At 42.3% G+C, this 25,825-nt stretch overlaps 1 protein-coding gene across 2 annotated transcripts in view; it reads left to right on the forward strand.

Annotated features, from left to right (window-relative positions):
* LOC108149829 (zinc finger protein 423 homolog) overlaps nucleotides 1-25,825 on the forward strand; it is a 31,911-nt gene continuing 6,086 nt past the window's right edge. The window contains exons 1-3 of one of the 2 annotated variants that reach the window (XM_017277702.2): nucleotides 1-196; nucleotides 6,755-7,093; nucleotides 14,898-15,044. In XM_017277702.2, coding sequence (XP_017133191.1) covers nucleotides 154-196; nucleotides 6,755-7,093; nucleotides 14,898-15,044 — 529 coding nt within the window. In that variant the 5' untranslated portion in view covers nucleotides 1-153. Of the gene's footprint in view, nucleotides 197-6,754; nucleotides 7,094-14,897; nucleotides 15,045-23,660; nucleotides 23,765-23,833; nucleotides 24,652-25,825 lie in introns of those variants that run through there. The other variant, XM_017277703.2, reaches the window with a different exon arrangement.

Here is a 25,825-nt window from a genome sequence, read left to right on the forward strand (position 1 = left end):
TCAAGGCGCAAGGATATCCGCTGCGCTAGCCAGGACTCGCCAGTCGAGAAAGAAACCAAAACAAATCGCTTTGGCGCGAAACGAAAGCCGGAAAGCCGGAAGTCCAAATCAAAACTTAGCCGAAAAACAGTGATTTAAATAGCCAACCTGGCCATGTCCCGACGCAAACAGGCCAAGCCGCGCGCCTGTCTCAAACGTAAGTTGGGCGCCAGTGGTCAGTGGCAGGACCTCAATCCCCAAGTGACCACCGACTGACATGGTCTCCATTTCCATATCCTGAGTGTGTCCCTGTGTGTTCCTGTGTGCTACCCTCTGTGTGTGCTTGTGTGTGTGCATCTGATTGATTTGCTTTGATAAACCCCAAAAGGGGGTGGACACAACATTACTCTGCCAAACTTTGCTCGCGGGACCGCAAAATGTGACAAATGCAAATGGCCTCGGTCTGCGATGGCCCACCGTCCGGTCCGGTTGGGCTATTGCCATTTCCCCTGCCCTCCAGTTTTGGGGGGCTCTATCTAGCTCGACTCTCGACTCCCAGCCACCCCAACCCATCCCATCCCGTCCTGTCCCAGAACCCAAAACTGAACCCAAACCGGCTGCAGCCCAGCAGCTTGCAGGCATTGGCCAATCCCCGGGGATCAACACACCTAACTGTCAGTGATAGAGAGCGACCAAAGGAGGAGGGGGACGGGCAAAGTGGATGAGGCAGCCCCGGTAGGGCGGTGGGGAGCGGATCGGGAAGGGGCAGGGGCAGGTGGACTGGGGCCAGGAGACCCCCAAAACCCAAACAAACCCCAGCATGAGGTTGAAACATTGAGTGTTCTGGTGAACCAACAAGTAAATGCTTAACAAATGGTAAACTAGGGCGAATGGAGCATACACTTTCTCTTAGTTGTTTGCTAAATTAAATTAATAATTAAATTTATGAAATTATAATAACTATTTAAATATTGTGTTATGAATAAAAGTAACCTAAAACTATTAACTAATTGAACAAGTTATGAAATATTCCATTAAACCATTTATTTATTTAAATAAAATAATTTGCTCTTCATAACGCAAACGCAAAGATCGGTTAATAAAATTAAGAGAATGAATATAACACACCTTAATAAAATAAGGAGAAAGATTTCACAAATCTGTGCAAAAGAAAATTGTGTCAATTTTAGAGATTAGTTTCATTTTTATTTGTCTAATTTGATGGGTAGGGAAAAAAAAAGTTTTACAAGTAAACATTTGGGCTCCAATATCTTTGGACCAAGGGCACCCTTTAAAAGGGCATAAAAAGCGGTTTGGCCAAAACGCAGTTTGCAGATTGGATATTTTTGTGTTCTGGGCGGCATTCCGGTGCAGTTTCAGTTTTTGGGACTCGGTTCCATTTACCGTTCTGCGGCTAGGCCAAGCCAAGGCAACCGAAGTGCCGTTAATTTTTAATACAATTTCAAATTGTGTCAGTGTAAATAACAGCAGAGCAGCAGCGGCAGCAGCAACAACAATGATAACAAATAAAATTGACAATAAATCCAATGCACACATGTGCATGTGGTGTGGGTTGTAGGTGGGGGGGTGGTGGATAGCCGGGGGGGTAGGGTGGCAGCTGAGGGGATCTGAAACCCCCAAAGACAACTGGCGCACACACAAATTTACACACACACTCACACAGACACAGACAGAGAGAGATATCCTCATGCTGGGGCATGAAAATTTCCCCAACGTATAAAAAAGCGAACTTTGGCTTGCTCTTTTTCCTGCCCTCTCTGTCGCACCAATGTGCTTTGCGAGGGGCGCGCGAAAAAAGCACAAAACACAGAAAACCCATTGCCATGTATTTCTCAGGGGAGTCGGCAACGGCTCTCTGGCCAATCCCCTGGAGGAAAACCAACGGGCAACGAGGCAGCAGCAACAGTAACAGCAATAGCAACAGCAACAGCAGCAACATCCAGCGGCAGCAACAGCAACAAACATGCGCCAACTCCCTGGGGAGTTTTCATTTGTTGACTGGCGTTGCTAGCCAGTTTGCATGTATATATCGCTAGGTATATCTATATATATATATATATATTGTAGAACATATAGGTAGAACAATCACATGCGTATGCAGAGCTATTTTTATTGAAAATCCACAACAACACACGCAATGGCTAATGGCCTGTCATCTTTGGCAAAACACAGAAATCAAGAAAAATACACTCTTACTATTTGATTTTTGCCAAACTATTTTGGTACAAAGTGTACAGTGTTTAACATAAGTCAAGAACATTTCAGAAAAAAAATAAATAAAAACACAAAACATATATTTCATTTTGAATATCAATTGGCCTTATTGTTTGTCTCAAATAGTCAATATAAATATTAACAAAAATTAAGCGAAATATTTTAAATTTCATAATTTCCTACACTGTACCTTTTCAGTTTTGATTTGTACTCAACTAAGGGAGAATAATACATTTCAATTATATATTTTTGAACAGTTTAGATGAAAGAAATTTGGATTGGTTCAAAATATAGTTGAAATAGAATCAATTCACTAGATTAACCACCAAATCATTGCAGATATTTATTTTCAAGCTTGTTTGACCTTCGATTGATTAACCAGATACCTTCAGCAATTCTCGCTTCTTATGTGCTAGTGAATGGTTTGCATATTTTTAGCAGACACTGTCTTCCGTAAAATGCTTTAAAATGCCGGCTTCTGCTGTGGAATTCCCTTAGCTGGGCGAAAGGCTTAGGATTCCAGCTGCCATAAGTTGTCGTTGCCTTCTGGCTCCTTTCGCCACCCGTTCCCGTTCCCAAACGCAGCCCAACCATCCTTTTCCCCCTCCGTTTCACCTCATCGTCAACGTGAGCGCGAGTCCTTGGTGTATTGGCAAAATATTTGCCATTGCACGGCAAAATCGCGCCAAAAATAGCAACAACAGTCGGGTCGGAATAAGGAAGCCGGAATCAGGAGATTCAAGGGGCATCAGGAGGAGCTAGAGCGGCAGCAGCGGGAATCCGCTGAGGGCATAGGCTACCATGTGCAATGGCTTCTGCTGGCACATAATGTGGGATATTGGCTGCGTCTAACGGTAACTAGTTTGGTAAATAGAATTTGCTGTGGGCGATGGCAATGAGTGGGTGGTGGTGGTGGTGGTGGCGTTGGTGCTGGGTACTTCCAATCTATGGTGGGGTGGCAGGGTGGCACGGTAGCAGGGTCGTCAGCCGTCTGGGGATTCCCCGGCAGGCAACAACGCTGCAAACGACGTCAACGATGGTGCTGGTGGCATTTTGACAGCTCTGCGGATTCCTTAACACTCACACATGAACAGCAGTAGTTTAGTTGTGGCTGGAAGATTCCAGTTGGGGGTCTAAAGTGCCAAAAGTCAGAATTACCAAAACAATAGCGATGAATTATTATTAAATAATAATAATAATAAACAAGAGGTTAAGTTTTTATGTACATACAAATCTTTTGCAATTTGAAATCACTTTTGAAGATATATTAAGTTTACACAGCTTTTTAAATGTATATTAAAAATCAATACAGATTTTTATGGAAATAAGAATTGCTTACTAAATAATTGACTTAACTTATAATTGCTTACAAATTAACTCTCTTAATAGACCTCTACAATTGAAAACAATGAGGTATTACTTAATGAGGTGTTATAATAAGAGTTGATTGTTTACAGCTTTACCTTTTTCCTAAAACATAGGGAAAGCTAAGAATCTCTTAAAAAATATAATGCAAGTTTGTATTAAGTTGTTGAGAATTAAACAAAATTTGTAGTATCGAAGTTTACCACCTTTTGAGATTATTTCAACTGTTTTCACCAATGGCAAGTGATCTCTTTGGCCATGTTTCCTCGGGTGGCAGCTTCTGACATTTATCTCTTGTTCCTGCAACTATTGATAAAATTTATTGTTGGCGCTTTTAACAACACCTTCGGGTTTGTTATTTCATTATTTTTTTAATACCACTCACACACACACAAACTCTGGTTCGAGCCATTATAAAAGTTGCAAGCGCGCTTTGTTTTGGCCAACCGCCCCGCCCATCGCCACCCATCCCCGCCCACTGCCACCCCCCCAACGCCTCCCCAGCTGCTCACTGGTGCCCTCTACACACGCTTAGTAGCCGTTTGGGAGCTGGAAAAGTGGCAAGCGTTGGGGTATTTGGCGGGAAAAAGGGAAATGCCGGAGCGGAATGGGGAGGCGATGGCAGTGGCAACGGATTGATGGGTCAAAGGGGACGACGCTTATTATTACGTTTACAAATAAGTGTGCATGTGTGTGTCTGTGTGTGTGCACCTTTTTGCTGGTGGTGGTGGGGGCGTGGATGTTTGAGTAAAACGCTTAAAAACATGCCATTGCCGAAAAACAAGTAAGAAACACTCACACATGCAGGCACTTGTATCCCCCCTCTCCACCGCACACTCACACACACCACTTACTCCACCCACCACACTCACACTGACACACGAAGAAGGAGAGGGGTGGAGAGAGCGAGATAGAGAGAGAGAGGGAGCGATGGCAACCCAGCGACCGAGTGCGAAATGCACTCTGGGGGGCTTTAAACAAAAATGAAAATCGCTTGCATACATATGGGCGCTTACACACACACAGTAGCATGCTCAACGCTCACACACACAACCACGCAGAAAATAAGTTTATTTTAAATTCAAGTTGAAATGAATTAAATTTAAAAAAAAAGAAAACAATTATTAAGCTTATTATTTTGTTTACTATTTAAATTATTAAAGAAAGTTAAATTTCAAACAAATTAATTATTATATAGTACTTATTATTTGGTTAATACAAGTTAATACAAAATTTATAAAAATGTTTAAATAATAACTGAAACTTTTATTGAATATTTAAAAAATTGTACATGTATTATTTTTGATTAAAATAATTGTAAAATATTTTGTTAAAATTTGATAACATTTAAAACATTTACAAAAAACATTAACAAAATTTATAACATACAAATTAATATTTGAGCTAAAGGCTGAAGCTATTATTTTTGACAGTGTACCTATAGCCTTTTTGGCTTGCACAAAAAGAACTTGAGTTGCTGCTTGTGTTGTTGCTGCCGCAGTTGTTGTTGCGGTGCTTCGACAATTTTAACGACCATAACTGGTTCTCACCCTGTTCTCTTCATTTCCCCACCGCCCCTCCGACGCCACCACGCGCATTTATTTTAAAATACGCGGCACTTCCGCCGCAAACGGCACACAGTTGCCATTGCCCCACAGCCCCACAGCCCCACCCACCCAGCCTTCCTCCGTTCAGCACCCAAACCCGAGCCCATACCCATACCCAAACCCACCGCACCAGCACCACCTCGCCTCCAAGTGGCTGCAGCATTCGGTTCCTTTATATGGAAATAATAACCAAATGTTCTTGCCCCACCACTCCACCGCCTTGTTTCATTGCCGCCCCCCTTCCATTATGGTGACCATACCCATGCATAATGTTCATTTCCATGGCGATTCCTTGCGGTGTGATTCCGGCATGTCCTTTTGGCCATATATTTTAAGTCCTTACCTTCCTCGCGGTCACCAATACGAAATGGTCACGCGCTGCCTCCAGACTCCGGTCTCCGGAAGATACCTCTTCGTTCGCAAACTCAGAAAGTGGCAGATACGGAAGCTTACTCCTTGCCCACCAAAATCATTCACTATTTTGCAAATCTTGGTGGAAAGTTTAAAGTTTATTGCTAAATTATTTTGTTTAAAAATATATAGAAAATAATAGTTAAGACACTACACTGGACTTCAGTTTAATTTACATTTTTGACTTACCCAATTGACTCAATGGCATTAATGTATATTGTATATGTATATTTCAATTGATGGATTAACTATCTTTTATACTTCTTGTAAGGTCAGTAAAGCCAACATAAATATAAAATTTTCCCAGGCCACCATGTAAATGATTTCCTCACCTGTGGCTGGCCCAGGCAAAAGAATCCCTCATACCGAACAGCATTTGTCTTGCCCTCTCTTGGTCATCACAGGCAGCTGGAGAAATGCATGAAAAATTCAATTTAATTGCGCAATTACACATGTTACACATTTCCATTTTCCGGAGTTGTTCTTCTCTCAGCTTTTTCCGTTTGCTGTTTTCGTTGCTGCACCCTTGCAATTACTTTTGAGGCAGAACAGTCGGTTCATTCTTTTTTTGGGGGGGATAAAACGACACCCACAAGGCCCCGGGCAGAGGCCATCGATCAGGTGGCGGCTTTGTCGGAATAGCCATTCAAGGAGTCTGAGTTTTGAGCTATTGGCAAGGTAAGGGGAACAATAAAACACGTAGCGTGTAAATAGAATTTTTGGCCCGATGGCCGCCCGGGGAGTGCTTTGGCATAATCTGCATGAGCCGGTGGTAGCATAGCACCCGATGTCTGCGCCAACTTCCGACACGTAGCAATTTGTGCGGGTATTCGAAGTGTTATCAATTGATTAGCTTTAATTTATATGGACACACACAAAAAATAATTTTGTATTAATTTTTTCAAAGGTAAAAACCACTTACATTTTAGCAATGAATTTAAAATGCAAGGAAAAACGCTACAATACATTGGATGCCTAAAAGTATGCCTTACCATATTTCACCATAACAACAAATCTACGTTAATAAGGCCAAAAATATAATTCATTGTATGCTTTTAGGCACTTGTATATATTCTTGTCAGAATAAAAATATTAAGAAATAGTTAACCATTTTTTTCGGACATATTAACTTATAATATATGTGGATTTATTTTCAGTTGGTGAGAAGGAGGATGAGGAAAGCACTGGGCTACTGGAGCCCAAGGAGGAGCTGCTCAGTGGGGACGAGGAGAACGAGGATAATGAAGATGAGGACGAGGAGGTCGTCGATGAAGAGGCGCCTGAGGGCGGCGACCGGCCCCAGCCCGATCCCGAGCCCAATGAATCACAGCAACAAAGCTGGCCACCAGCTGATGAGCCAGCGGCCCCAGCTGCAGTGGCAAAAGAAGAAGGAGCAGAAGAACTACAACACCCACGGGATGAGGTAGTTGCATCTGATGCTGCTGCTGCTGCTGCTGCTACTTCTGCCAATGCCAACGGACACTGCAAGTCCTCTGGTAAGTTTGACTTCAATTTGCATATTTTATTGCCTCTAGCCAAAAGATATATCTGTGTATAACTGGCGTACAAACACACGGATATCAGGATGTAAACTAACCAGCATCCTCTGGCATCGCCTCAAGTCCATCGCCGTCTTCTTTGGCTTTCCCCCTGGGTCGTTCACATGTCCGGCTAATAACTCTCGACAGTCTCATAAATAGCAAATGTAAGGTTTTTGCTCTCGCCCCTTCATGTTGTGGTCGTAGTTGACCCATCTAAGGCACACATCCGCATCTTCTGGCTCCCCTGGCCACTGGACACGTGAGTCCTTGGCCCTCAGGTTTCGGTCTATTTTGGTGTCTTCACGGTGACGGTTTTAAAGTGTGGAATGCTCTTGTAAATTGGATAAGGTTAATCACATTCAAACAGTCGTACAGGGTGCTTTATCGTATTTGAGATTATTGGTAATAATCATTTACTTATTTCTCAAGAATGATAAGTAATAGAGAATGTAACATTTATTTCTAATAGATTTTGATTTGAGAAAAATTAAGAAAGTCGTAATCTTTGAGGTCATTTATCGTGTCACATTCAAATTTAACCCTAGAAAATCTATTAAAAAACTAAACCTTGTACATTTTTGGTGAAACAAAGAGTTCTTAGTCTGTTTAACAAAATTAAAATTCAGCTTGTATAAAGAAATTGTATAACATTTTTTGACATACCTTAACTTATTGATTCTATACAATTAATACGTTTTTATTTAATTTCTCGCTTAAAAGTAGGCAATACAGCAGATACGGTGACAGTGCATTACAGACCCTGTTCATCTATATCTGGCTTTATCCCCATTGGAGTCACTGCCTGGTCACATCAACTTTGATGTCTCCATGAGGTCCAATACACACACACACAGGACGCACACACATCTGCATCGCAATATGCCCCTTGTATTCGGTATTCCTGTGCGTCATTGGATTATGGCACTTGGGTGTAAAGCCATCGATTCCAATTACCAAAGCGCTGGCTGGCCGTTATGGCCGCTGCTGTCTGACAATAATAAAACAAGCTTCATGTTTTAAATGGAACGTAAACACACATGCCTGTGTATGGGTAGTACCCACACATACGCAGATCCACACACAACACACACTCACACTGAAACGTGTCTGTTCATTATTTGTTGCTCTTTTCTGTGTGTTTCTGGCCAGGCCGGGCGGCGAATTCCCTCGAGTCAAGACGACGGCAACGGAGAACATCATCATCAACTAGAACCTAGTAAGGCGCCCATTGCCACCCCCTCTATACAGTCGAACTTCTCTAAATATAATCATTAGTGACATTTTGGAAATTTTGAATTCAGTATTTGTTAACAAATGAATTACTATCTAAAAAAGACGTTTAAAAATCGTACGGTTCTAAAAATCGCTTCTTAAGCTGCCTAAAAATTTGTTATTACAAAGTATAATATTCTGCCAACACCAATAATTACACACTAACTACTTTGTATTAAAAGCTTAAAGGAAGCTTTTTTGTGTAACCTTCCTGTTAAGGGAAATACTTTGTAAAAAGTGAAAAATGGTAAAATGATCTATGTTTGAATTATAGAAGTTGGACTGTATTTGGCATGCCAATGCCATTCGAAAGGTCTGGGTGCCCTGGATTATTGTTGCCGGTTACCTTTGAGCTCCAGCCTCGCTTTGTGCTTGTGTGTGTGTGTGTGTTGGTGTGTGTGCCGGTTGGTGTGTGCGAGGCTTTAACCTCACTGCGAACTCTTCGGCACTAACGGCACTACGGAGGACCAAACTTTATCACCACTGCGCGCCTGCACTCTCCGTCCCTTTCGCTCGCACGCGCATATTATATGACAAGTACACGCTGCTGCACTGCGTCCGTTTACTGCTGCTGTTGCTGCTGCTTCTGGAGCTGTTGGAGCTCGTGAAGCTCCGCTCGTCCTGCGAGGCCCTCTGGTGGGTTGTATAATGTTCTAAGGGGAAATCGAGAGGCTGTGATAAGTTTGGGGATCCGAAAATTGTCTTTCTGCTCGGTGCTGTTGCTGGCGCTCTTGTGCCCGTTGTTGCTGGAGGCCAACGAGAAACCCGGCGAGAATGAATTGGCCCTTTTGTGCGCATCACCAGCACCACGGTGGCTAAACTTGGGGGTATCCCAAACAGTGGGGCTAAAAAGCAGTACTCTATGTACTTTAACGATTGAACAACAAATAAGAGGAACAACATAAAAAAAAAAGTAAGCACAGCTTTGTATTAAAAAAAAAGAAAGTCTTTACCTATATGTTGAAACGAAAGGCGTTTATTAGGCATCTAAAAAACCCAGAAAACCAAAAAAGTAGAAGAGCTAGTTACTTTACAACAAATATCCTTTTTATTATTTTTTGCGACAAGGTTTTTTATTGTTATTTTGTACTTTCCATTTACCTTTTATAAATACGCTAAGTTAGCAAGAATATGACTTTTTTGAAAAAAAAAGTTTAAACCTAGATTTAGGCAATTTATTTAGTCATTCATTAACTCATTGCAGAATATCAGCAAAAAATAAAATATTTTCAGTTTTTTAAAAACGATTCTAAAGCTAAGAATTTCTCTTTGTATTAAGAGCGTCCTTGTGGTGTGTTTCTCATTTTTAAAATTCATAACAAATTGTCTAGTTTTAATCACATTTTAAGGCTTAATCTTTCACTTACACCACAACTTTTTGACGTGTATCCAAACCACAGTGCGCCCGCCAAAATGCCACACGCATACCCCTGCACTCTCACCCACACACACACACACACTGACACACGTGTGTCCCCTATAAAGTTCTCTTTCTCTTTCGCTTGCAGGATTCTAATATGAATTCTGCTGCTTATAGATTATATTTGTGTAAAGTTTTATGTTGCAATATTTTCGGTTGACGGCGGTTGCACGGCCAGAAAAAGGGGAGTAGCTCAAAAATAAGAAGCCCCGACGACGACATTTCCATGGGGAGCAACCTTGGTGCGAATAAAAATTATACATTGCCATATAAGCGGGCGAGACGAAGTACAGTAGACAACAAAGAGGAGGGAAGCCAGCTCCCCGAAGGAGCCAAGGTGTCTCCGTCCCACTTCCACTTGTGTGTGTGTGTGACTGTGCTTGTGTGTCGTGTGTGTAGTGTGTGTGTGCCAACTTTTGCCAGCGTGTTTATTGGTATGTTCATTGGGGAGCATCTTGAGACCCAAGGAGAAGGCGGGAGACAGCTTCTTGTTGCATAGCGAAGTTGCTCATTTTGCCATTATTATTCCACTGTGTATTGAAAAATGAAACAAAAGTGAGTTATCGTCTCTGTCGCTTTGACTCCCTAACCCGCCTCTTCCTTCATGTCCCTAATCCGCACATACACACACATATGAATGTTGGCCATAAAATTATCAGGTGTATAAAGAAATAATACCATTGTTGAGTTGAAAACTTAAGCAACATTTATGTGACATGTCAACAGAAGAATCCGAATGGAATGACCTATTTGGTTGTAATATTTTATTTTTTGATCTAAAATATTTTAGTAAGCTTTCACTTAATTCCAATATTTACAAGCTTTTTGCATTTAAAAATAATAATTCAAAGCGTGCATTTATGCATTTAGCAAAATGCATAAAAATCATCAAAGAAATATACAAATTATGAATTTTGGGGCAATAAATAGTACCGCACAATTTTTTTCAGTGCCCACACTCACATCTCGACAGACTCGTGGGAGATTTCCTGAAACCAGAGCGAGGGTAAAAGGGTGGTATTTAATGGCAAAACTTCGTTTGCTTACCGTGGCATTGATTATAAAGCTCGGGGTGTACTGTACTTTTTATCGATTGCGGTGGCTGATCGATAAATTTACAAATTGCAGTCATGGCGATGTTGATGACGATGACCATGACCAATTCGGGCCAATTCCCCGTGCATACATAATTCATTTATCACTTCATAATTGCATCAGAGACATATCCGAGTCCCACTTTCCCGTAGGTACTTCTCCCTGCCCCTCGCCGCCCCGCCCATGGGCCACCACCCCCTCCCCCGGCACTTCTGTTCGATTACATGCACGTCGACGGCTGCCTTTATTATTTCGCCTTTTTTGCAATAATTTTCAAACAGAAACACACAAAAAGCATTTGCGCAACAATTCCCCAAGGATCCGGCGACGACGATGGCAACGAAGCCAAGGCAAAGGAGCGGAGTGCTGGCTTTTGCCAAGGAAAAGGGGGTGGTGGTGGTGGTGCTGATGGTGCTGGTGCTAGTGGAGTGGGAATTGGGGTCTGTGCGGAGTGGAGGGAGCAAACGAATCGAATTAAGAGCCACCACACGGTAGGTGGTCCCACTTCGCAGTGGAGAACAGCGGAGCGGAGCGCCCGCTTCATTCTTTTTCCCACGGGATTGGCGCAGTCCGAGTTCAACTCCCATCTCCCATTCTCCCATTGCCCATTCTCCGTACTCCTTTCCCCTTTGTCCCATTCTTTTGTCCCATCATGACTATGTTGTTGTTGTTGTTGTTGTTGACAGTGGTGGCGGCAGTTCGCCTAAGGGGTTCGCCATAAAGTAACCACACTCAAATAAATTTGATTGCGCTAACGGGGAACCACAAATCACGAGTTAAGAATTGTAAACACAATTCACATTGTCTTACAGGCCAGTTAGAAAGATTAGTTAAGAGTCGAGTTGACATAACTAAAGGCAAATTAGATTATCAATAAAAAAAGAATATCAATACATAAAAATAATTTGAAGGCTTTTAATTAATTAGTAAAGTGAAAACATAATTACCTTCAACAATTTCTCGGCATATAAAATACCCAAACTGTTTCAAGCGAACTCGAGTTACTATTAAAGTAGTTACTAAGAAGTTTTTTGAACTTTAATGACAACGAAATTATCATTTGGCGTTACTTGTTAAATTGTAAAAAACAAAAAATTGTTTAAAAGAAAAGGAAAGGAAACTGCCCAAACGTTGGTAATATCATAATGCCATTTAAGCACCCCCTTCTCTGGGGAAATCCCCAACTGCGCCCCTGATAGGAGCGTACTCTTCTGGACTCTGTCCGTTCATTTTCGCTGCTGTTGTTATTGTTGCTGTTCTCGTAGGCGGCGGCGCTCAGGGAAATCTGAGCAAGTGCAGCTTGCAGCGGCCTGCAGCGTTCCCCAAGTGCCACTCTGCACGTAAGTGTGTGTGTGTGTGTGAGGGGGCGTGGCAGAGTGGGTGGGCGTAACCGAACAACTTCACAATAATCAGCAGCTGCACCACAAAGCCCCGAAAGTCGTAAAAATGGCCGCAAGATGGCGTTAGTCGGATATGCAAATTTCGTTCGATTTATGGTCGCCACACACACACACACTCTCATGTAGCGATATCCACACAAGTACACACAAAGCCTCACACACGGACAGCTGGTTCATTAACATGATTCGCGAAAGATGCGAGAGAGTCATAAAATTAGCCAGGCACCGCCAGTCGATGGCTGATGATGATGATGAATGCATTGCAGAACCTTCTCGTCTCCTCTTCTTTTTGGATTCCCTGCTGCCACGCCCCCTTTCCTTGCCCCCTGCCTCTGTGCCGCCCCCATTGGAGTAGTGCCGAAAAATTTGCAAAACTCAAAGCAACAATTCGACGAAAGCCAATTTTGCGTCATACGAAGTCGAAAAAGCAGAGCAGCGACCGGAGATGCATGTGTGGGGCCAAAGGCGGGGGCGTGGCATATGTCTCCCTACAGAGCGAATGTTGAATAATCATCAGGCATCATCAGAGAGACGGAGATACGGCGGAAAAGGGATTGGGAGTCAGTGGGCGGCAGTTGTGGCAAAGTCGTCGTCATCTCTACATAAACACGTTGAAAAAAAACAAGATCCAAGATCCATGAAAATTTTAAACTAGATCCCATGTTATTTAAAAAATGTTTATGTTATTAAAAATTATTTTTAGCCTTGCTTGACTAATAACATAAGCTAAATTTAAACTTAGATCTTAGGAACCATAAATTAAATGATACTATGTTACTCAGCCATCCCCCTGTAGATAAACCAAAACTGATATAACTTTATTTCTTGAGTTAAAGTCGGATCCGTTTCTATGTAAATTCTATGTTCAATACTTATTTTCTTGAACCACCCGAATGTTCTTTCAGTGCATATTTCATAGGTGGCCGTGGAGAAACCAACCAGGCGCGAGATGCGTTTTTGGCATGTTAAAAACTTGTCCCGGGCTGTTGCTGGGTCCAGGGTCCGTCCGCCAGATGGAGCCAGTCAGCCAGTACGTGCAACTCGCACACCATTGCATACTCTCCCCCAAACACACACACACACACACTTGCAGAGAGAAATTCGTAAAATTTTGTTTCCGCTGATGAAGTATTCCCCAGCTGCAGGACAAGGATTATTGGACGTGTGGCGGTCCAGCCGAGCTTCACTGGTAGCTCAGAGTCCTGCCACCGCCCCATTCCACCCCCCTCCCCTCTCACACATTCTGTGTGCTTTTATGTGCTGGCATGCAAAGTGGCATAAAAGCAGATCCACAGCCACAGAACCACATCATCGAAACGTCGCCGAAACGACGAGCCATCAAGGAAATTCTCAAGCGCTTAGAATGTTGCAGGACCCGTCGCCATTGCTTCTCCCTCTCCCTCTCCCTCTCACTCTCCCTCTATTTCGCTCTTTTTTTTTGCAACACAGCAGTGCCCGCGAAATTTCATTTTGTCATTAGAAACTAGTAAAAGCCGAAAACGCGAAAGTAGCTAGAGTAGTGAAAGCCTGATGGTCGATGGCTTGATGAGTTCATGTCGAAGGGTTTCGCATCTGTTGGGGTTTTATGATAGCTGCGATCCAGAAAGATTGGAATGTGTTGGTGGAGTGAAAATGTCAGAAAGATAGGTTCCCTTTGTCGATATGATTTCAGAAAGGTGGTAACTACTTTATAGTTTACGATTTGTAAGCTAAAGTAACGAACTTAAGTTTACAGGTTTTTAATTAATTATCTTTACTGAAAATGATTTCTTCTTAGCCTTTTCTGATCTAACTTTGTATAGTTATATATTATTCCCTTAACATTCAACAAATATTAATTGCTTTCTTGACCTTTTCTTTTATTTCCATCTTTTGCTAAAGTGAGTTTTATGTATTTCCAATTAATGGCTTGACATTTCATCTAACCTTTTCATATATAACCTGTTCGTATTCCCACTGTCCTTCAGGTAACGCAACCCCATTAGCATATCCCACAGGAACCTCTACCTGGCTTCCTGGCTTACTTGCCAAAACCCAAGTCAGACATTCGTTCACGTGAGACATTTGGCGCCCAACCCCACCAAGAGGCACGTCAAACGTTGCGTATGAGTAACGTTAAGTTGTGCCGCACTGTAGACAAACTTTACCCCCTGCTCCCCATTTGAACCCCTGCTGCCCAAGATGCAAAGCACGTGCTGCCAACAGCTGTTCCCTCGCAATGAGAGACCAAAACAAGGACCTCTCTTTGCCAGGAATCTCTCTTTTAGCAGCTCTTAGCCATGACATGCGCAGTTTGGGCGAACTGCTCTTCCCTGCTCTTAAGTTCGAGCTAAGGGGATTTTGGTAGTGGGGAAGTGGTACATCGGGGGCTCACTTGCTGGGGGTATGGAATTATGGCACCCTGGGGCTTAGCATAATCAAAATTCCTTGCACTTGGGGATCCAGAAGGGGCATTCGGCCGCCGCTGCCCTTTTGGCCCCCAAGTTATTCCATCCAAGACGTCGAGGTCAAGTCCCAGCTGCATTCGCTCCATGCAATCGAGGCTAAAATAAGCTTTTCCTTTTCACTGCAGGCCAACACGATGAAGATGACGATGCGGATGCGGGTGCGGATGCAGAGGAGCCGGACGAACTGGACCTGGACGAGGAGCTATTGAGTCTCAGCGGGGATGAGGATTACGACGACGAGGAGCTGCAGAGCCTGGACAGCTTCTATTCAGGTAAGCGCCTCGTGTCACACTTGTACTTGCGATACTCCCACATTTCTAGTCCGACAATACACACAGCATGCGTGCCGGAGCCATAACCATTGAAATTGGCGTTGGGGGTGTTATCCTGGCTGCCGGAGATGGCACTCCAGGGTGCTCTACACCTGTGCCGCGGGTGTCGTTTCCATATGCTGCGGTCCTGTGGCTGCCGGGCAGCCTAACTACGTTTTAAAAACCCCAAACAGCAATCAACACCAGCCAGCAGAAGTCGGACGGCATTCGGAGTCAAGTTGGGGACCAGAGGATCCCGACCATCGCCTCCTTCGCCCCATCACTTTCACATATCCTCGCTGCCATTTACGAGCTGTCGAATATACTGAGGGACTGAGAGACTGAGGGACAGACAGAGATGCCAGAAATGGAGACTCGGCAGCATCATGAGCTACGGCCACGACATGACCTCTCCTCCCACTCCGTTCTACCACCCATCCTTCTGGCCACATTTCTCTCTAGTGCCATTTCGAATGCTTTTTCTGTGTTATTTGTTTCGTTTTGTGGCGACGGCTGCTGCTGCCGTCTCACATTCCTGGCTGCTATTTTTTCACAACTTCCCTCTTGTGCCTTTGTTTTTGCCCGAAACAACGTCCTTGCCGGCGGCAGCATCCTGAACGGGCTGCCCATTTGCCGCCCCCTTTCATTCATTCATTCATGCACACAACTCAGACTTCACTTCACTCGTCTACTTGCCTCCGACTTCGAAGCAGACTTTGCCCGGCTGCTAACTTGTCTGTGTTTTCCTTCTTCTACACTTTAAGAAAATACTACCAACCTAAAAAACAAAGTTTATTTACATTAATAATACATGGAATCAAAATTAGACTTTTTTCATTATTTAGACTTTATGTCTTATGATCAGCTCTTGTACTTCAGTCGAACAATTTAAGAAAGTCGCAATTTTTATGTCTCTTGTTTGGTTGCATCTTTAAGAATGGTAAACAAATTTTAGTACATTTTTTGAAAATACTTCTTGGTCCCCTTTCATTGAAAAATGTCAGTTTGTGAAAAGCGTTTAAAAGTCAATTACAAATATTTGGTTTCAATTCTTTTTTTTGTCAAAAGAAGACAATGTGTTTCTATAATTTGAGACATTTATCGCAAAACTTCTGCTAACCTGTGAAATGTTAAATTAAATAAAAAATGGCAATATCTGCTTTAAAAAATTTAATTTAAAATAGAGTCTTCTCCGATTGTAGAAAAATCTCTTAAGTCAAAATGTTCATGACTATCATAAGTAAGGAGATTTTACTATTGAAACCCTTTATATGATATACAATTTTTTTTCCTTGTTTCTCGAATGCAAATCAATCTTCTGAATCCATTTCTCCCAGTGCAGCAATGGCTAGCACTCAACACTTGGCCAGCGCATCCTTCCTGACAAACTTAATCCCCTCCACCCTGTGAACGACTCGAAGCACTTGTGGTTGGCTTTCCACCTCAGCCCATTTGGCAACTCCAAGGAAATCTCTCTGGCTATTTGAGCACAATTCCGAAACGTTTTACGTTGTGTGTGCGATCTGATTGCGGCTGCAACGAGTACGAGTTGAGGGGCAAAGGAGACTGGGGGGTGGGGGGACAGCCTAAATGTATGCAATGAAATGCAATTAGTTGCAGTGGAACCCTCACTGCGACTGTAGAAGAGGGAAAAGGCTAACCCCCTCGAAAAAAGAATCTCAAGTTGGCAAAGTTTTTCCGTTCCAGTCACTTCATTTGTTTGTCTTGGCCTGGCTGAGACTTCCGCTCGGAAGGACGAAAGGACCAAAGGACGCTGGGCTTAGCCTGTCCCTTTTGATTTATTAATTGCACGTGTAGTTCAAGATGTGACAACGAAGACAATTTACCATGCTCGTATGCAAATAGTTTTAGAGCTTCCTTTTGATGCGGCGCAATTAATTACACATTTGTCTTACAAGACAAACAGAGAGTAAGCCCCTTCTTCCTCGTGTCTCGGGGCCATAAATAATTGCTCTGGTCAAAGGTTTTTGGGGCTTGGGCTGGCAGTTTCTTGCGGGTCGAGTCTTGGGGATTGCTTAAAGTGGCGAATTCTCACAGCACTTGAACCGTTGCTTTCCCAAGAAGTCGTCTCATCATCAGCGCAAATTGCTTTACGCACCGCACACGGAGATAGAAATCTGTGCTTTGGGGAAAACTGGTTGGCCGGCGAGATGACATCGCCACGGTTAATGAACCGCTTGTCGAACTTTGTGTGTGGCACTCAAAAGGGCCAGAAGACGGCCACGGATCCACTCGATCATCACGTAGCGAACTCTCCGGCTCTTTAAGGCACCGCCCTCACGGAGACACAGCCACCATCGCGTAACTGGGTCACCGGGCTATCCTAAGTACAAATCTAATGCGTTTTAATTACAGCCAGACCAGCAAAATGTCCACAACTAAAGTTCCTTACACGCGCTCAAAAACCCAACGACAAGCCATTAGAAAGTTTTCGCTGCTCTACGCAGCTCTCAGGGGGTGGAGCCTTCTGATTAACCAAGGGGGCGGTGACATTTATATACACTTCAATGGGAATTTAGTCCGTCTTTAGCTTTATCAAGCTTATCACACATCTTTTAAGCACTTCTTTTGTCGAAATGGTTTCTATCAAGCCTTGAAATTTTACAGTTTTATTGAGTCATATTAGGAAAGTCATTTTTTGAATCAGGGAGTCCATCTGAACTGGATTTTATCGATTTAAATTTGTATACCAGTGTTATTTAGCTATTATTCATATTCGATGTCGAGCCTTTTATAAGAAATATTTTTAACAAAATAAATACAGGTGCACTATTTCTTTAAAGACCTTCAATGCAAAATAGCTTAGGAAACATTGGATTCTTACCGTCCCTATCTACCATTAATACTTTCATTTAAGTTATAAAATATTATTAATATAGTAAATAGAGGTTCCTGGTTAAAGTACTTCAAATTTTATTCCGACACTATGAGATTTCCTAATGATATGTCTTATCGGTGCAGTAAAGCCATCCAACAAAATCCATGCACCCACTCACCTTAGGGTACAGGGACTCCAAAAACTTTAACCCAACTTGCCTGGCTGTCTGGACAAAGTAATCGCAATCTCAGGTGTAAGACCGCCCTGACACCGCAGCTAAACAAGCGGTAACAAGGCGAAAAAAGTTGGTCCTGCATTTTACTAGAAACTCGGACTGCAGTGTCAGTTGCAGGACATTCCCCCGCCGCTTTGCACCGGTACTCACCGTAGGCGCATTGGCCAAGGCTCTTGGCAATTTTTCGCCAACTTTCGCCGGCTCCATCCTCATTGTTTTCGATCCCACGGGCCATGGCCAACTGGGTTCTGGCTCCGAAGTTATGACACGCCCAAGTTGCTGCTATTGCCACCTTTCGTTGCCTCGGATGATTTATGTGCCTTTGGCGGTTCGTTCGCCTTTCGCCAAGTTTTCGGACCCATCCCGCCGGTTGTCGGGAGCACTGGAAAAGAAAACTTTCCGCGAAAGACGTTTTCATTCCGTTTTACGATGCAAAAATAAAAAGCAGCGGAACGTTCGTGTATCGCATTTTTACCACCCACCGACACATAGCTCCTTGCCTTTCTCTCCTTTTTTTTTTTTTGGTGGCTCCCATGTGCATAGTTCTGGATTGGATGCTCCTCGTCCTTATGCGACTCTAAGGCGCAATTCCGCGTGCCAAACTCCCAGGGGAACCCTTTCAGCTTTGGCTTTCCTTTTCTGCCCTTCACCATCACACACACACATACACACACTCTGAATATTTGGCTCGTCTCGTTTTTCGGGGATAAATTTGGGGTAATTTAAATGAAATACGCGTTGAAATGTTTCACATGCGAAACGGTCCGTGCTTTGGTTATTTGATCTTAAAGGATTTAATTTAGACATATTGTTATGGGCCAGCTGACTCAGCAGGTAACATGCTTATAAATCTTTCGTTGGCTCAGCCACCCCATTTGTCTGTCTGGGGATTTGGGGTTCCAGAGAATTAGGTGGAACATTTGGATAATGATGTCCTAAATGTTAACCATCCAATTAGCAGTTGGTTTAGTCTACTAAATATCACAATAAAATTTCTATTTTTTTTTATTATTTAAACATATCATTTTCTAAGTTATATTTTTGAAAACTACTTCCTTTATAGGTCAACCTCATTTGTGACCCAACTTATTTTGCCCTCATCCGCCTTGACTTGCTCCTTTGAGATATTTTATTCATAATATATAGATTATGACCTCCAGCTGGACCAAATCAGCTGTCCTCACCCTCAGCTCACTTCGTACTCCCCCCAACTTCCCCCAGTTATTAGGTAAATGCCAAAAGCGAGCCAGAAACTGCCTTTGCAATAAAATTATTTTATGATTATTATCACCATCAGCGGGGTTAAACAAAAACCAGCGGCAGCAAAAAAAGTGTCGTAAACCCAATTCCGAGTGAACCCCTGACCCTCGTCCCGTTGAATCGTGGCACTTGAATCGCCGTGAAGTTCTAGTTTCCGTCTTCCGAGTGGCGTTGAGAGCTCTGACACTGGTATCAGTGGCCGGAATCGGAGCCAGTACAAAAGACCTCGGATGTGGCAATCGGACATGTTAATCTGGTTTCTGGACTTCATTCACTTCCCTCCATCCGCTGCCTCTGCAATGCATTTCAATTTTCTGGACTCCGTCGCAGCATAACCCTCAGAGTTTATGGCGGCTGGCACGCGTGCGATAAATGGATGGATGGTCAAAGACCGTTTAGTAGCGGCAGCTGGGGGGGCATTGTTCTGGCTCCCAGTCTAAGCCACAAGACTGGTAGCACGTGCCACCGACCTCTTCCCCACTAGCCCCACTTTTCACTCCGACTTTCTGCGGTTGAATGGTTTGCGAGGGGAAACAGGTGCGAAAGTCAATTATGGTCGAAATCGATTTGTGAAACCCTTCTCAAGAGCGGAGAGGTGAGCGGACTAAGCCACCGCAGGACGCCCTCGACACGTCGCCAGGCCCATCATTACCCCTTGACAAGCGATCAAGATCCCAGACCAGACTGATCCCGCACATCTACCTGCTAGCCCGTCTGATTGATTTGTGTCAGCGCCTCGATCCCTCGATTGAGACAAATCCATTGAGAAACTTCATTTTTCATTGAGTAACTCGGAGGATGGATGGAGTTTAAGATCTATCTGTGATGCAATTCGAAAGGATCATCATTATGGATCATCATTGAGCGAGCATGACTTGACAGTATGTCAAAGAGGGGTCATCATCGAAATCAGATTATGAGGATAATTGTTTGTTTGGTAAATATGTCTAAGAGTTGTCTCTAATGCGCTGGAGGGTAACGCAGTTGGGTTCCAAATAAAAACAGAGCTGAAATCGACGAATTGACCACCAGGAAGGAGTTGGGAGTTATCATCTTAGGGGCAGTGCAACTTTTTTGAAGGTTCATAAAAAATTACATCCAAATGTTCACAAATTAATTTTATTTTTACTCTAACCTTTTTAAATCTAACAACTTGCAAATTATCCCTAAGTACATAAGTCCACAAATAATGTCAACATTCATTAAAAAATTATCCTTTGACATGAGTAAACCTTTTTTCGGCCTGGTCTTGACCACCAAATGATTGTGGCTCTAATTAAATGTGTCCTCAAGCGTCTGATTAATTGTGCCGTTAGCGCCGGAATGAGATCACGGAAAGATGGAAATCTGTGGAGACACAATGGAGCACGGACTTTGGACCGATGATGTTTTTTTTTTTTGTTGCTTGTGTTGGGCAGCTGTCAGGACATCAAAGTGACAATTTGAGTGACTCTTTCCGAGAATGGCTAATTTAAAATGCGCTGAAACAAAAGGACACTTAGGCTGCCGGTAGGACAATGGATGACATGCTGACAGGTCTCTCCTCTTTCACCTCTCCAACTCCCAGGCAGGGCATACATTTTTATAATTTATCTATTATGCATGAGGGCGCCGGCGAAACCCTTTGGCTGTCAGCACACACACACACACACAAGAATATACACAGAAGCATACATATCAAGGACGACGAGTGACACATGAAGTCCTGCTGCTGACCAACTGCAAATCTCGGTGAAAAGTTTGTCCTGACTTCGCATTAGCCGCGCATTAAAAATGCACACGAAAAGGATCGAGCAGCAAAAGTTGGGCGATACGATTTACCTGTGCCGACACCCTTTCACCCACCGCCCAACCACCCAACCGCCCAACTGCCCAAAATCCAAGCCATCCTCCCCTTTTGCCCAGCACTTGTCGTGGTCCTGTCACAAAACTGTCACTCAAATGTAATTAACACCGGAGAGGGAGGACTAAAGTGGCTCAATGTCGAGCGGAATGGGAACGTTTTACCATTTTTCAGCCGAAAGTTGATTTTTCATCGGCCAACGGAAAATGGGGAAAATGTTCCTCCAAAAAATGAACATCTAAGGGCAATTAGAATTTAAAATGGAAAATACGGATTTCTTGTTACAATTACGAAAATTGTTGTTAGGCGGAAAAACTTTCTTCGTGTTCTGTCATTAAATATGTAAGAGGAGAAAATTAACTTTAATTGCAATTTGATCTTGGGATTGCCGTTGATAAATTCCTTTTTGCGGGTTTTTTCCGACATTTGACTTGCGACAAAGTTCCGTTTGAGAGGGGTCAAAGGTTAAAGCATTTCGGTATCGGTTATTAGGTTAATTGAAAGTATCCGTAATTGAACTCAGCTATAATGGGACAACGATGTTTGAAAGCGGGCTAATGATTGGGAAGTGGCATGCCCAAAGTTGAAATTTGGTGAAATGACAGGTGGTCTTTGAAATCAGTTAGGCTTATAGAAAACGTATTTGAGAATTTAAAATATAGGCATGATACTTTAGGATTTAAATAGTTATTTATTTTTTACCTTTTTAGCTATTTTAAAATACTAAGAGTGTAAATAAATGATAAATTAATACATAATAATTCGTTTATAATAAAGACATATGAATTTAAATTAGTTTTAAATGTCGCAAAACTTTAAAAATATAAGTATATGGCAACATTTCAATATTTCAATCAAATGGATCCTAAGCCTGAAATTGTCTCTGAAAATAAATCCATGAAGACCTGAATAAATCACGAACAATTGCTCAACCTCAAACCAAAGACTCAAACAACAAACCTGGCGATGTCAGCAGCAACAACAACAAACACACACGAGTCAATTAGCAAATCGAGAGCTAACTGTTAAAAGCCGTGAAACCCGAATCGACAGCTCCATCAATAGCCATCTCTTTCTACATGTACTCTTCATGTACTGAATATTTGCTGTTGTTTTTGTTGCAAAAGCGACGCATGCGTCGGCAGAGACAACTGTGATTGGCCAACAAAATCAGCAACCAATGGCAGCTAAGGAAAAGCAGTACCAAAAAAAAAGAAAATATAATAAAAACAAAAAAATGCTTAAGGGAAAAAGAGCAAGAAGTGCTGGGCTGGGGCTAAAATAGTGAAAAGTGATTTTTTAATTGCTTTAATAGTTTTACGGCCACTGACGGGGGAGTTGGGTCAACGCTTTGGGAGGACAGGTGAAAAGTGCGCAGTTTAACTAAGGCTACACTTCAAAGAAATGAGGATTTTTTATATTGTGGGGCTTATTATAATCTTCTTTGGATTTTCTATTAAAATTTCCAACTGTATTTTTAAGAAACCATTTCCAAACATGCGTTATAATTCACAATTCATTTTTATCTGAGTTCTTGAATGACTTAGTTAAAAATCAAGATAAAAAAACTCGGACTTATACATTTTGTACTCAACGGTCTCGTAATAAATGCAAAAATATGTTTTTTTCTAAGTGAACTTTTGCTGTTGACAGTTAGCACAAAGAGAGCTTTTATTTGCTGCATTTTCCTGCTGTTTTTACTGCTGCCAACGCTGTCACTCCCACCATTGCATGCATAATTAATTTGGCTTTTAGTGGCTGCAGTGTGCAGCCATCGTCCTGGCCAACCGATGTCCTGCGATATCCTCTGTCATCACGATTGTTTTTTGCAACAATTTGCTTGCCACATTGACGGGTTAGCGCTAATGGCTTAAACGTGTTTTTACCTTTTGGCTTTCTTTTTTCTCATGTTGTATTTGTCGTCAATTTAACTTTTTAACTTTTCGGTTATCTGTCGTTCTGTTTACTTGCGGTCATGTTCATATGTTCATATGAGGAGCGAAAGGTAATTGACGTTTATACGGATTGTTTGCGTACAAATTACCACATTTTGTTCTAGTCAAATTATTTGGGCCGAAAGTAAATTATTAAATGGCGTTTTGTCGATTTAAAGTGTGATTAGGATGGGATTTTGAGTCATTTTCAATCTTTGTCTTATAAACATTTTTTATTTAAAGACTTATAAAAATTGAAAAGTCTTTGTGTTCTTTCAAAGTTTTATGTGAAATTGGCTGTCACCTGGCACATAATCTTATATTAAAGCACACAAAAATATATAGAAGAAGATTTTTGAATGAATTTTAAATGTAATATATTTATTTGTTTCATTTATTTACTATAAGTTATGCACAGCTTTGAGAAACTTTTCAATACACATAGCATCTAATTAACCCAAAAAAGTTTATTCCCTGTCAAAGTCAATCCCCGACAAAAAAAAACCACTAATACTTAGTGAGAAACGAACCAAATGTAGTGAAATATCACATCATCACCTGACGTTTTGGGTAAATTACATTTTTATGTGCACATAAATAAAAAATAAAACGCATTTGCCATCCCTCTCCCTCTCGCAGGCGCTCTCCTTTAACCCATTAGGGGCCCCGTGGTTGCGTTAACCCATTGGATCCCATGCTCCGCCTTTTGTGTGTGCATATAGCGCTTACACCAACACCAAGGCAGATACGATGGCTTCGCCCTGTCTCTCTCGCTCGCACTCTGTGGCGCCATCTCGCTCTCGCCCACGAACGCAACTTCTTCGGCTTTGGCTTCGGGACATCAGTGTGTGGTGCTTATATACGAAGCTTTCGCTGTGTGTATTAGTGGGGGTGGGGTGGGGGCGCCATTTAAATTGCGTTTGCTGTGTTCGTGATGCTTCTCATTTGTTGGCTGAGAATCCCAAAAGGCACGCACACACACACAAATACGTAGAGGCGAAAAACCAGTTCGCCTAGTTGTCGCCCTCTCCTTCCTTCCATCCTCTCCCCTCTCTCTCTCACACGCTCTTTGGCTCTTTGGCTCTTTGGCTCTCGGCCTTTGGCTCTGATTTTAGTAACTTTTTGGTGCTCGCGGCAATTGGACGTCCTTCGTCTCGCGCCTCGCGCTTTGGAAACAACACAAACAACACAAACCGTTTATAAGGCAACAATATAGTGATCCTTTGGTGCAGCAAGGGACTTAAACATAAGTGCTTAATGTTCGTTGAGAAAGTGCAGCATAAGTGCCTCTGAAATTACAATTAGTTGAATTTAAATTAAATTTATTAGTTAAAAAGGAAAGACAGTTGGACAATGCCATGATATGATGGCCCTAAAGATGTTATTTCGTGGTCCCAGTTCGCGTTTGGAGAATTTAATTGAAAAGATCCAGGCCACCAAGGAGATAACCAATAACGGTAAATTACATAGGTTACGGATAATAAATTGTGAAAAAGAACTGTTATAAATAAAATTGTGTTAAATATTTTAAATGGTCCCCAAAAAACTTATTCGTCCTTTGACCCTTAATCTTATTTATTAATTTTCGAAAATGTGTTGAACTCAAAAAGTTAAATTGGTGTTTACAATTGAAAGTTTATATGCCGGCGGCTTTTAAACATTTTTAAAGCACCTTTTTATAAACAATATCTTTTCTAAAATAATGATTACATTCAAAACAGGAAAGTATTAATAAGGTTGGGCATTAAGAAGCTATTTGAGAGCATAGAAGATCTTCCCACTTTCTTAAGCTTTAACTTAAAAAATCGAATTACACAAAAAATTCAATTCATTATTTTGCTTTACAACTTTTATCATAAATCCTAGACAATATTAATTTATATTTTCCAATCAGTTCAACCTCGTTGACACTTGACATTCCTTACCCCTCACATCTTAAAAGCAACCAACATTTCAATCAAATCCGAATGGGCTCAAATCTCTTACAACTTTCTTTAACCCCAAAGATCAAGACGAATGAGTGAGTCAAGTGGCTGCTGCATCAGCTTGATGTCTCCCAATTAGCGTAGAACTTAGACCAGATCACAGTTCAACCGATCGGGGGTAAAACAAAGCATGACAAACCATGACAAACCCCCGACCCAGAGCATTATCCGAAGAGATACAGACGCGAAGATCACGCGCAATTGGGCTTAATTAAAAGTTGTCGAAAACGGAAAGTGAACATCGGCACTTGGCGCGTGGTGATAGAACCCAGAATCAAGAGGGATTCATGTGACCCTCATGGATGCTGGGGCCGTAATTAAAACCGCAGCAAGAACAAAGCGCAATTAGTTTGCATGAGACTCGCTTACAGTTTTCCCCAGTCCACACTGGGGAATGGGGTGTCTGGTCAACACCAAATGTTGTCCAGCTAATTGAATTAATTCCGTGTCCAGCATTTGATAGCCGACGTTGATTTCCTGTCCCGGACCCCAAAGCGACGCTAATCAGGATGCAGCCGCCCACTCGATAAGACGGAATCAACTCTCATAAAAAAAATAGTTTCCCATCATAGAAATAACATTACTTGAAATTCAATTTCCCTTCTTCGTTTTTTATTTGAATTGTCTCAACTTACAAAAAGTTCAT

This window comes from Drosophila elegans, unplaced genomic scaffold (genome assembly GCF_018152505.1).
Source record: "Drosophila elegans isolate 14027-0461.03 unplaced genomic scaffold, ASM1815250v1 contig_183, whole genome shotgun sequence".
NCBI classification, from domain to species: Eukaryota; Metazoa; Arthropoda; class Insecta; order Diptera; family Drosophilidae; genus Drosophila; species Drosophila elegans.